The sequence below is a fragment of the Orbicella faveolata genome, unplaced genomic scaffold, assembly GCF_042242905.1.
Source record: "Orbicella faveolata isolate gen_17 unplaced genomic scaffold, um_ofav_v1 contig_27, whole genome shotgun sequence".
Taxonomy (NCBI): Eukaryota; Metazoa; Cnidaria; class Anthozoa; order Scleractinia; family Merulinidae; genus Orbicella; species Orbicella faveolata.
In genome coordinates, this window is record NW_028301555.1 from 5,317,072 (window position 1) to 5,330,000 (window position 12,929).

General features: G+C 39.8%; 1 protein-coding gene across 2 annotated transcripts; it reads right to left on the reverse strand.

Annotated features, from left to right (window-relative positions):
• Positions 1-942: 942 nt before the first annotated feature.
• Positions 943-8,161, reverse strand: LOC149107291 (uncharacterized). Of its 2 annotated transcripts, XM_089296612.1 has the most exons (7): positions 7,868-8,161; positions 7,623-7,681; positions 5,809-5,932; positions 4,892-5,008; positions 3,642-3,713; positions 3,211-3,555; positions 943-1,703 (listed from the first exon to the last, which is right to left on the reverse strand). In XM_089296612.1, exons 2-7 carry the CDS (start codon positions 7,626-7,628, stop codon positions 1,096-1,098), a joined length of 1,272 nt encoding a protein of 423 aa, XP_089152738.1. In that variant the 5' UTR covers positions 7,629-7,681; positions 7,868-8,161; the 3' UTR covers positions 943-1,095. The 2 variants fall into 2 exon arrangements, with proteins under 2 accessions (XP_089152738.1, XP_089152739.1); XM_089296613.1 differs by lacking the exon at positions 7,868-8,161 and having other exon boundaries at positions 7,623-7,759.
• Positions 8,162-12,929: the final 4,768 nt, after the last annotated feature.

Here is a 12,929-nt window from a genome sequence, read left to right on the forward strand (position 1 = left end):
CCAAGGTCCAAGTTTTAGGCTTTGCCCATAATTAACACCTAACTTTTTACTGCAGCCAGAAAAAACATGCAACACAAAAGGTAGTGAGAGTAAAAGGGCCGAGGAAAAGGAAAGGAAAGGGGCAAGAAAAAAATTCGGAACGGGTAATCGCAAAAAAAAAAAAGTCCAAAATTTTGGCATATGCGCGTGCACCAAATTGAAATACAGTGGAACCTCCGGTTGCGAACACCTCTCGTAATTAAGCGACCACCTCTTCTCAGCGATCAGTTTTCCAAAATACCAAAAGTTTCCAAGTCAAATCATTGCATTTGGAACCTCTTGTAAGCGACCACCTCTCGTAAGCGACCGCGACCACTTTTAGAGCTAAAAGTTTGAAACTTTCTTTTGTTTTAACCTCCCGTAAACGACCACAGATAATAGAGCAAAAATTGAATATAATAAGTTGCTGTAACATTATCACATTCCTGGGTAGTGAAAGAGATGGAAATTTCTCAATGGGAGGTACCGAATTTTTTCTGGAAACTGACATTTGACATGAATAAAACTTTTGAAAATTGAAAGAAAATATACCATAGACTACGCTATCAGTCTTAAAAGAAACGACCTTAAAATGCCTTAAAATTACCATATGCTAATGAGTCAAAATTTTGACCCAATATGGTTTAAGCTCTCATAAGCGACCACCTCCCGTAAGCGACCACCTAAGCTTGACATTTTGGGTGGTCGCTTACGGGAGGTTCGACTGTATTGCACATTTTTGTACCTTATCTTCGAGAAATCTATCTTTTTGGCAAATAGCTTTCTCAGCAAAACTTTGCCCTATTTTGCGTCATGGCAGCCAAGAAACTGATTTAAGGGTTAAAAACGGCATTTTTTGGTGAAAATTTGTTAGTCAAAGCTAAGGGTTAAAGAAATATACTCTTCAGATAAAAGACAAGTAACTTTCAATCTCTCTTTTTCGTTGCCTTTATTAATTATTGCGCCGCATTACTTTATGGTTTTCTATATTATACTTTGCACTTGCGTTTTCTAGCATGTTCCCCTACTCTTGATGCGGATATGTCTTTCTTTTACCCAGTCCTAGCGCTCAATTCCTCAGGGCAGATTTGGCAGGTTGTTGTTTACGTTGGAGCAAGCTGCATTTCCAGGGAACAGGTCGACATTTGGTCCGCCGATACTGAGGTTATTAACATCGGCCGTAAGAATATTTTCCATCAGTGCCACGGTGATTTGCTGAGTGAGTGTTTGGGCTGGAACTTGAAGGTTGTTTCCAACCACAGCGAAGCTTTCCACGGTACCGTTTGGAAACACACAGCAGCCAGCAGTCCACATCAAGTTAGGAATATCTATAGCGGGATTATTGCCAGCTGGACCCAATTGGTCGACTTGTATTTGTGGGTTGTATCCCGGAGGACTGCCCTGAGTAATGCGACCGAATGCAGGGCCAGTTAACAGATACAAACTTCCGGCTTGGGGTCCGGGTTGGGGTCCCTGCGTGCATTGCAGAACATATGTCCGTATTCTCTTCTGAAATTGGGACCACGGACCTCCGTTGAAAGCCGGGCGTTGTGGTACAGCGTTGGTGTATACGAAAGTGGAAAGAAAGCCATTTTGGGTGCTGGAAAAAATTGCAGCTGGGGCGAGTTGACCCTTCTGAAATGGTTGATTTAGGTATATTGCATCGCTTCCTTGTCTCTCGATACCTTTAGTTCAAGATTGAAATGAATGTTAGAGTACTGGTGTTACATGTAAACAGGTTATCTCAGAGTGTCACGGCAGGCCAACAGACATACACAAAAAAGGCAAAACGATCGACCCACGGACCCAGCGACCGGAACAGAAAAACAAACAGTCAGACAGACAGACAGACAGACATTTAGACCGAGAGCCAAACCGACCGACCGACCGACCGACCGACTGACCATATTGTAAATTAAGGATCAAGTGTACAATATGTTTATTAAAATAAACATATTGTACTTTTTAATTGTATTTTATTGTATTGTACCGACACAGGTGGAATTATATACTGACCGATCGAGAGTCAGTCATACACACAGACAGACACACGGACGAACAGACAGATAGAGAGACAGACATACAGACAAACAGACATGCAGACATGCATGGGCATGTAAAAATACTGACAGGTGGACACACACATTGTATCTATAACGGCTAAACATCGTACTTTACGTCAGATTGACCGATAGCTAGCCATATATGCGTTAGCTGCTAATTGCACAATTATTTCAGGGAGGTGTACTAAATATAATTTTGTACGGGGGTGCCTCACCCGGCGGTCCAATCCCTTACTTCTATATACCACTTATGGCAAAAAGGGCACCCCTTTCTTATACCCTCTATGGCAAACGGCACCCCTTTTATGTAGGTGTCTACGGTTGAACACTGCATATCAGAAACATCTTGTAATGACAAAGAAAAACCAAAAGTAGTGCTCTACATGTAGTTTAAAATTGAACAACGGTTTTCACTTTTCCCCTAAGTGATTTCTTAGATCAAACATGAGATCCATAAAAGAACGTACATGCAAATGTCATTTTCCGACGCCTTTTCTACTGACCTCATTCGTGAAATCCTTTAGATATACCCCTAGCCCGCCTAAGAGTACCTCTAGAAGGTGGAGCATCACCAATGCTTATGTAAAATTCTCTCAAAAAAATCTTAGAATCGGCAGCTATTGCCCTTTGTTTGTCCGTGGTTTAACCTTCAGTGTATTAGCTAATTTGTAATCGTCACTGTCCTATTTTATAGGCGAATCTTTGCTGACGTCATTGTTTACATTTTTCCTCATTAACATACGACTTTGCGCATAGAAGGCATCATGCTAGACACGATTTTACTAGCAAAACTTAAAGGGCTTGTGAAACTTAGTAAGTGGTGAAATGTTTGGCTCTTTGGGTGTAATTTTCGAGGAGAAATTGGCTTTCAAAAACATCAAAATTTCTGTGTGGCAAAAGCGCTAATGAGCTCATACATTCTTTGTGAAATGTTGAGCTTTTAAATCCTCATCGCACAAAAAGTATGAAATACATGGCGCTGAAATTCCTTGGGACAGTTAATCGTGCTGTGCCCTTTCAATATTCAGTATTAATCTCTTTGTAACTCCATCAGAAACTGTATCGCTTATGGTAATGAGGCAAATATTGTAAACAAAGATTCTCCTATAAGTCGCTAAGTTGTAGCTACCTGGTGTTTGTTGCCATCTAGGTCGTGGTTGAACACGCTGAAAATTGACATTTAGCTGCGTCCATGCGTAGGCTGAAAATACAGCAATACCGCGATTTTCGTCAAACATGGTGCCATAGTAAGTCCGTTGATTCACCATTTGGCAGATATAACTTACATTCTGTAAGTTTTGGCCAGTTCGCAGACCTGTCGGTGGAACTCCACCTACAAAAAATTGAGTGTAGCATGGCTGGTTGGGATTATTAAAAACCATCCGAGGGAGCTGAGCTACTCGACCCTCCGTGCCATTTTGGTTGCGGTGTTTGTAAGTACTGGCCTTACGGCTGTGCCCATGGTGCTCCTTACCTAGTTAAAAAATGATATCAAAAGTTATAACATAACTGACGAACTGAACACAACGACCTAACTTTACCAAATAATCAAAAACTGACCAATCACAGTGCCATCTTGGTGGGGGTGTTTGTTAGTGCTGGTCTTACTGCCGTGCCCGTGGCCCTCCTTGCCTAGTTGACAAATAAGATATCAAAAGTTATAACAGAACTGACGAACTGAACAGAACTAGCTAACTTTACCGATGGATCGAAAGCTGACCAATAACACAATCGCGAGCCTGAGTAGTTTTTTTGTCCCAAAGCCAAAAGAATACAAAGAAACGTCGATTTAACGAACCTCTTCTGATTTAACGAGGTTATCGGCATAACAAACGACATCCTTTGCCGGAAATAGTAAAACGTAGCGAACATATCTTTTGCCAGCTCTTGGCCCATCGTTGAACTGAAATGATGTTTAGACTAAAGTGGTATTTTAACCATAAAAGGAGAGCAGGTTAAACTACATTGATGTCTTTTAACCTTTTAAACACACGTTAAAAAAGCTTTTAAGCCTTTCAGATCACGTTTATTGTAAATGGTGTCGGTCGACAATATCGACCGATATATCGGCTGCTACTCTGTCGATATTTCGGCTAAATATCGGCCGACACTCCGTTCATATACCTACCAAGTGCCTTTCGAGTATCGGTCGACACGTGCCATATATGTGTCGGACGATATGGTTGTAGACTCGTCGACCCTCGGCGATACCTAGTCGATATACCGATAGTCTACTGATGCCTTACTGATATTCGGTCGACACTCGGTCATTATGTCGGCCGAGTACTGGTCGATACTCGGCCGACGTATCGTCGCGTCCAAGGGTCAATATTAGAAAAAGAGTTTGCCTTTATACCCTCTGGCATATTGAGGAGCTATAAGGCACAGGTCAAACGTCGAACTTCACACGAACTAAACTGAGCGAATTAAGTTCATGATAAATTCGACGTTTGACTCAGCTGAGTAAGTTCGTCCGACTGAGTTTAGATCGACCGATACGTACTATTCGTATGAAGCAGACGAAATATAGCACGTGTTGGTCGATCTAAATTCTAATGGACCTTTTTGGCGATACGGCGGCCATTTTGAATTCTGTAGAATTCTATTGTTTCAAATAGCTATTACGTTGAAACAATAAAATTCAAAATGGCCGCCGTATCGCTGAAAAGGTTCATTAAGTTCGACGTTGACCCAACTGTCGAGCTTTACCCGTTTGGATCAACTCAAATTACAATTTATTTCGTCTCATGTAGTTTTACGTCTGACTTGTGCCAAACGGAGCGGTAACTTAACGTTACAGGCTTCCATACCTTTTTTCAATTTCGCATCGCCATCATCCGTGTCGTCGGCGTTCTCGTTCCCCAATTCCCTAGCTTCCTCTTGTTCTTCGCCTTCGTATTCGTCCTCTGGTCCGTCCTCTACTTCACCTATAAGATAAATTTGTTCCGGCGGGTTAGCCACAATAGGCTTCTCCTCATAAAGTAAGGTAATTACGGGGTACTTTTGTGAAACAACAAAATCAGTTAGCCTTAATTTAAGTGTACTTGTGCCCAGTTTTTCTTTAACGATCAAATTAAAGTTGAAGTTGAGAACGAAGTTTATGTGACCCAGGACTAATCAATAATTATTAGTTCTTAGTGTTGAGCTTCATGCGAAAAAGGTCCCGTTATAAAGACTTTATGTAATGCCCACTGTAGTAAATATTTCACTCTCTTTGAGTTGTGGAAAAAACCCCGAAAAAAAAACGTACATGGCGAACACAGAAATACATAATGTCGAAAAAACTGCAAAATTTCCGCCCATAAGAATTTCCCCCGTTTCCCTCCCCTTGACTTCCCCCTATAATATAATGGTCCAGCCCTTAACTCTGAGCGACAAGCACTTCGGGAATGCAACTGTAATAATTTAATAAGCAATTGAAACAAATGCAGTGCATTATGTATATCAAATGGAACATCATGCGATTTATTTACAACCTCGGTTAAAACTAAATTCTGTCGGTTCAATATTATCGTTAATATAATTGTTATTTTGCATGTATAACCGAAAACAATTTAACTCCCTTAAAAGAGATCAGAGTAAAGACTATCTGAATGTAAATAGTTGGAACGGCAGGTAGCTTAATAAAGCTGATCTTTTTTCAATAATATTCGGTTAACATTACAGGTCAGTACGAGTATTACTGAAAATATTAAGTTTGATGTTAAGCAATGTACTTTACACTTACCATCCTCGTGTTCAAAGTTCAATTTGTAAGCCCGCGGAAAGGGAACGCACGTTAGTACCATACCGCTGCACATTAGCACAACAACAAGCAGGAAAGGTAACATCTTCAGATTTAACACTGCCATCTGAAATTTGATTGAAGGAATTGAGACTGCGCGGACACTCGATTAGGGAAGAAAGTTTCTAATGCACGTCCGAGATAGAGTTGCTTTCTATCTTCTGTTTCAAAACGATAGCCGGTGCACAATCTTTGAAATGAGTTTGATTTGCGAGACAATGAACGTGCAAGAAAAACTCATTTCAATATAAAAGGTTGAGCACCAAGACTCGTTACACGTATTTTCATCATCATCCACAAAAACATCCATCCAAACAACGCGCGTGTAACATTAGCCGGGAAGAACTAGGTACCATACCTGAAAATAACTAAGAATTTGAACATTCTTCCCATTGGTCATAATTTTCCCGCGTAATTTCCCAACTGAAATTTGAGTGAAAAAAATTGAGATTGTGCCGACACTCGATTACGGAAGAAACGCGTTTCCAATGCACGTCCGCGATAGAGTAAACCAGTCACGAGTTGCTTTTTACTGCCTGTTTAAAAACGAACCCTGGAGCAAACCTTTGAAATGAATTTGATTTGCAAGACAGTGAACGTGCAAGAAAAACTCATTTCAATATAAAATGTTGTGCATCAAGACTCGTTACAAGCATTTTCATCCTCGACAAAAACGCTCATCCAAACGACGCGCGCGTAACATTAACCGGGAAGAACTGGGTACCATGCCCAAAGGTAACTTGAGAGGGATTGAACATTCCTCCCATTGCTCATAATTTTCCCGCGTAATTCGCTCGTGCAAATGCCCAATGGGATAGAAGTTACCCTTTATCCTCTCTCGGCAGGGACTATTATTCATAAGAACTATCAGTAATGATATCTACGAACAAACAAAAAATTGTGAAAAAAGTGATACGTTTTAAGTGAAAAATAACTGTATTCGATCAGACCGCTTGCAGAATGTTGCTCTCTCGAAAATCTGGCAGGAAATACGGAGTCAGGATTTTAAGTAAGACGAGAAGGATTCGCCTTATCCTCATCTCGCCATAACGCCTTTTATGTGTTCACGACAATAAACGTTCGTCGGATCATATCTATCTTGTTCCAGGCTCTCAGCCAGCGGGGACGATCGAAAAAGCGGGTGCGCGACGAGCGAGGTCTGGGAGATAGAGAGGGAGGTCCGCCCTCACTGACCGAGAGCCTGGAACAGGAGAGACTATATCAAACTCACTGTCATGAAAAGCCTATCAAGTGTCGGTGATCACGCCCCCAACAACGTCTTTCTCAAGAACACGAAAGATTCAGGTTCGATTCATTTTCATGCAAATCAAACTCGTTTTCATACGAAAGGTTTTGCACGAAGATTGGTTTTGAAACAGAGGCACAAGGTAACTCGAAAATGGCCTATTTAAAAGGTGTTTTGCAATACAAAAACCTGAGGATTTAATGGCTTAAAATGAATTCAAATTTTAACAGAAAAAGCTGACTCCAACAGTGTACTAAACCATGAACGGCAACGCCAAATAGTCACCAGTTACGAGTTAAGATACAAGACGTTAAGAGAACTTGGCATCGAGAAAAGAGTCGTAGAAAAAATCACATGGAAGCAGCAAGTGCCGGCACGCAGGTGAACGAAAATTCTAAGTCAAAAGATAGAACAGTGCGGATTTGAATTTCGCATGTTTCCCTTAAGAGAATTTATTAACTCTTTCGTCCGTTTCTACATTAGGCGCACAATGTGTGTTAAATGTAACTACCTTCATTTTGACTTCAGCGGCAGTAAACTGTGTACTGTTCTCAAAAAATGGCCTGAACCCTGAAAGAAAGAAAGAAAGAAAGAAAAAAAAAAACAGATAAAGAAAACTTTCAAAGCAGCGCACCAGGGAAAAATTAGATCAAAACTAGATGAAAAAGATACTCAGTATTGTGTGTGCTGGGAATTGATGGGTATGGCCTTATTTTTCACTAACAAAGACATTTCAAAACTACGATTTCCTATTACCTGGTAGTTAAGAAATTTAATTAATCTGCTGCTTCTTCTTCTTCTTCTTCTTCTTCTTCTTCTTCTTCTTCCTCTTCTTTCTCTTGCAGCTCTCGGCAAATGAACTACACTTTCAAAATGACTGCTGTGTGGCTGTTTAGATACTCTCCTGGCTACCTAATCTATAGTTATCTGATTTGTTATAGTAGCAAATATTGCGCCGGGGGCGGCAAAGGTTATAGACTAATTATAACTCCATACTTAACACAAGTCAGATAATATTCCTAAGTCTGCATTTTGTCCTTCGATTTAGCAATAAAAGTCTTTGCCATGTGCTTTTATAGCTAAAAATAAGGCAAAAAAATATTATTAACTTAAACTTTGTGAGGTATTGTTATCGCCAATAAACCTTTCGTTTTGCTATAACAATATCATTTTTCTGGCCCAGGCTGAATATTGCAATTTTTCTGCCCATTTTATACTGAGAATATTGTCGAGAGTATTTTTAGCCAGATAGATTAAGGAATTCAAAGATGGCGTTGAAGTCATTTTGGAGCCAGTCTACAGGAAATAATCCTAAATTGACACGAATAACTTCTTTCAGAAATGTCATTAGCATCGAACGCACGGCCAGTGCTGAGTTTGTTGTTTTTTTTAGCTTGTTTTGCCGTTTAGAGAAAGACAGAATTTTATGCGGTTTAGTTTAAAACATAATTGTATCGTACTTACAAATTTTCAACGCAAAAAGGTATTTTATTTTCAAGCCTCGATATTTTATTTTCAAGACTCGGGCTTATTCTTAGATGTTCTTAAAATTTGGCTAATTTCAGCCTCGATATTCTTATTAAATATATCCTTGTAGAAAAAAAGTGTATGTCATGATATTAGACCACAGACTGCGTAAACATTATCCCTTGAGATATAGACATCGTCACTTCAAGGGCTATATTTTTCGCGTCATCAACCGTCTGACACACAAGTGTGAAGTGGTCCGAGTACTTTGCAGCCAAAACATCCCACGTTTCCTGTTTTAACTCAAACTATAAGCAATTTATAAGCAATTTTTTTTACACTTACTCGACCTTAAAACTGGAAATTGTTAAAAAAAAACTGATGAGCGCGTGTGCACACGTGGAAAAGCAGTTGGAAATTAGGGAAACGTTCCACTAAAACTGACATAAGCCATATCCGAGTTGCCTTGATCTGTGTCAAAACGAGCTCTTCGCGCGAAACCGCTCATATGAAAATGTGTTCCTCTGTATGTTCATTTTCATGCAAATCAAACTCATATTCACAAGGTAACTCGGAATTGGCCTATTTTTTTTCTAAATCTCTCTCGACTTCTTTGATTTGAAAGTTGATGAGACCGAAGGACGAATCAGCTATCAACTTAATTAAAGGAACTGAGAAAGAAAATGTAAGTGTTGAATAATACTTCATGTCTAGTTTACTGATTACATCAACGCAACCCGCACATTACGAACAATCTTATATTGTCTTCTGTTATTCTCCCAGTATTGAAGCACATATTTCACAGAAGCAATCTGGCCAGTCATATTTATTTAATGGTTGATCGATATATAATCACAAAGCTTTTCAGGCGTAGAATTGATACTAAAACAAAATTGAGGATATGCATGGTTATTTGCGTTCGACGAAAAGAAGAACGTAGTTCTGATGCAGACTGCATTGAGGTTTTATGAGACAAGCGGATTGGCGTCCTCAGAGCAGGGGCGAGAACCAATGAAATCATCGCAAAGTACGCCACGTGCGTATGAGTCTGTTTTAGTTTCTCGATCATTCGCTCGTTTGTAGTTATGATTCTGGACCGTGCAAATCAACATAAATGTGGCCTGTTTCGTCGGGATGCAAGATGACGTGTATTTGTCACATGGCAAGGATGATCGATTTATTATGTTCACGAACACGACTTTGAATCGTCTTGGCTTTGGGGTGTTAACCGTGGGAACAGCAATATTTCACTGGCTGTATTTTGATTGCATTTGGCGACAAGTAATTTAGTTTGTATCCGGGCGAATATTCTTTGGAAACGATGGAAAATTACTCTGAAGCCAAGATCATATTTCTATTCCAAAAAGTTTTTTAGGGAGTTTATTCCTGGATGGTTTTTAATTTTTGACAGGGCTTATTGTTGCCAGAACCGCGGTTCAAAAATGGTCGGGGTTATATTTGGAAGGGACTTGGCGTCTGAAAAACCTCAGCTGCACTCAAGAATATCCAGTATGTTCATACTTTCAAACGATAACAATATAATAACGATAAGCCAAAAATAAAACAAGTTATCATTTGATCTGTTTTTTCTTCCTTTTCATTGGCCGAGAGCCCACTGAGCACGTGAACTGCAAATAAGTACCTACATATAATGGTCTGCTGATGCGTAACACCGCCTAATTGTGTTTTGTTGGAAATAATATTTTGATAATTTTACGCGAACCAGTTGTGATACGAAAGAGCTAACAACAATGCCTTAAACTGTGGTGTACATGTATGTAGAAGTAGAACCAGTACAAGAACAAAAAAAATTCTGTATGCTTCGGCCTCGAGTATAATTCATTTTTTACGATTACCATTTTTTTTATCGTTTCCGTGGAAATATCTATTACCTTTGCAACAAAACACATTTAGACGGTGTTACGCATGAGCAGGCCATTATTTGTAGGTAGTTATTTGCAGTTCACGTGGTGGGTATCAGTTCTACAGTCTCTTTAAAAGCTTTGTCGTATCAACAATTAATTATACATGACTGGCCGGATTGGTAGTGTGGAATCTGTGCCTCAATACTGAGACAATAACACAGACCATATAAGATCGTTTGTAATGTGCGGGTATAATTAGTAAAATAGACAGGAAGGTTTAGGGTGATAGATGATTCATCCTTGGGTCTCATCAAATTTCAAATCATAGAAATCGAGAGAGATTAAGAGTGTGTCCATGAGAAAACCAAGCAGGAGGTGATACAGCTCAAATCACCGATTTAGCTCAAACTTGAGCTATCGAGAGCACATGGCAAAGACTTTTACTGCTAAATCGAAGGACCAATGCAGACTTAGGAATATTATCTGATTTGTGTTAGATTAGATAACTATAGATTAGATAACTATAGATTAGGTAGCCAAGATAAGTATCAAAAAATAAATCCAATTATCTTCGGGACAAAAATTTCACTGCTTGCGGCTCCTCGTGAGGCCTTGCTCATATCAGTTGATAGTACGCCGACAGATTTACCGTGGTCAATTGCATGTTTCCAGTCTTCGACCGAACGACCCAATGTGGTCTCACAGATGTACATTTTACGATACGCTGACTTGCAGGGGTCAAAGACTGTTTCAAAATATTTTGACATCTGTTTACTAAGAAGCTGCTCAAACATTTTGCCCGGGGGGGGGGATACTCCCTTATATGGGCTATATAGGTATGTGCGACCCCAAAGGGTATGGCTTTTCAGCTGTTTTGGTCATAAATAGGGTATCGATTTTAGCCTATTTTGGCCATTTTGGTCATAAATAGGGTACGGTTTTTGCAGTCTAGCCTTGATATGGGTATGTTTTTAAGAAGAAGCCACTTTTTCATCATTATCGAAAAGAAAATCAACAAAAGACCTTCACAAATTATGTTTACGGTAATTTAACATTGGTCTGAGCTTGGGAACTAATTATAACGCAGGTCTAAAACAGAGTTTTGATTTAACGGTTAGGTCATAAATAGGGTTTCGAATTTTTGGTCAGGTATAAATAGGGAAGAGGATATCGCAGATTTTGGTCATAAATAGGGTAAAGGTTTTGGGAAGCGGGCCGCACACCCCTACCCGATTTTTCTGGGAGTACCCCCCCGCCCGAGACATTTTGTCAACCACTGTCAGTACAGTTATGGGTCTATAGCTGGTCTTCTCCAGGGGGTCCTCTTTCTTGAAAACTGGGATTCATTCTCCCTTTCTCCAGATTTTTGGCCATGCCTTCTCAATGATTAATTGGTTAAAAATTGCTGTCAGTGGGCCTGCAAGTTCTTGTACTGCTATTTTCCGAGCGTGTGACGGTATCATGTCGAAACCAATGGCTTTGTTGGTATTTAAATTCTTAAGACTTAAAAAAAATTCCTCTTTCTTGATCTTCCTGAATATAAAGGAGTTAGAGTTTCATCTGCTGCGTATGGCGAGGACACTTGGGGTATCTATCGCATTCTTCCGGTGTGAGGTTGATTGCAAGGCGGTTATCAAAACTGCTTTCACCTATAGTGGCAAAATAGTGGGCAAATTGCTCGGCTACTGATCGTTGATCTTGTAATAGAGTTCCCTGGATGTTGAATGTGATCTCCGTTTTATCTTTGACCTTTTTATTGTAAAGAAAAGGCATGAAAGTCCTGTAGAATTTCTTCGGATCACGTTTTGATCCTGCAGATGTTCGCCTCCAGTAATCTCAAACGGCTATCCTCCTCAGGCGTGTGGCCTTATTGCGCCATGCTTTCATGATTTCCCGGTTCTCCTCTGTTTTGTTCTTGTTGTATCTTTTCGCACTTCTGCATTTCATCCTAATCGCCATTTTCCATTCCGCAGTCAAGAACGGTACGTCTCTCTTTCTGACTCTCATGGACTTAATGGGCATGAGTTTATCCATTACTTTGTTAAATGATTCACACCAGTGTAAATATTTTGCTTCAGCCGTAACAGAATTGTCTTCCGATAACCATTCTGTTTCTCTCAAGTCTTGTTGGAAATCAGCAATGTTTAACGACTTTGTGTTTCTAAATTTAATTATTTTCGGGGCATGTCACTTGACTTTTTCAGTTAGGAAGCCATAAATCATATGATGATCACTCAGCCTCAAATCGACAACTCCAGAACGGGTAAATAGATCGGCTTCATTAGTAAGAATTACATCTAGCAAAGTTTGTGATGATCTTGTTATTCTCGTTGCTTGTTTAACAATAGGCATTCAAGTTCATGTATTTCTTCTAAATCCCTTAGGAGTTTGCCGCCTTTATTTTCAGGTTTAAGTCTGTCTAAATTCATGTCACCTGTGATAATGGTTGTTTGTTTCCGTGAGGTGATCCATGAAAAGAGGTTGCT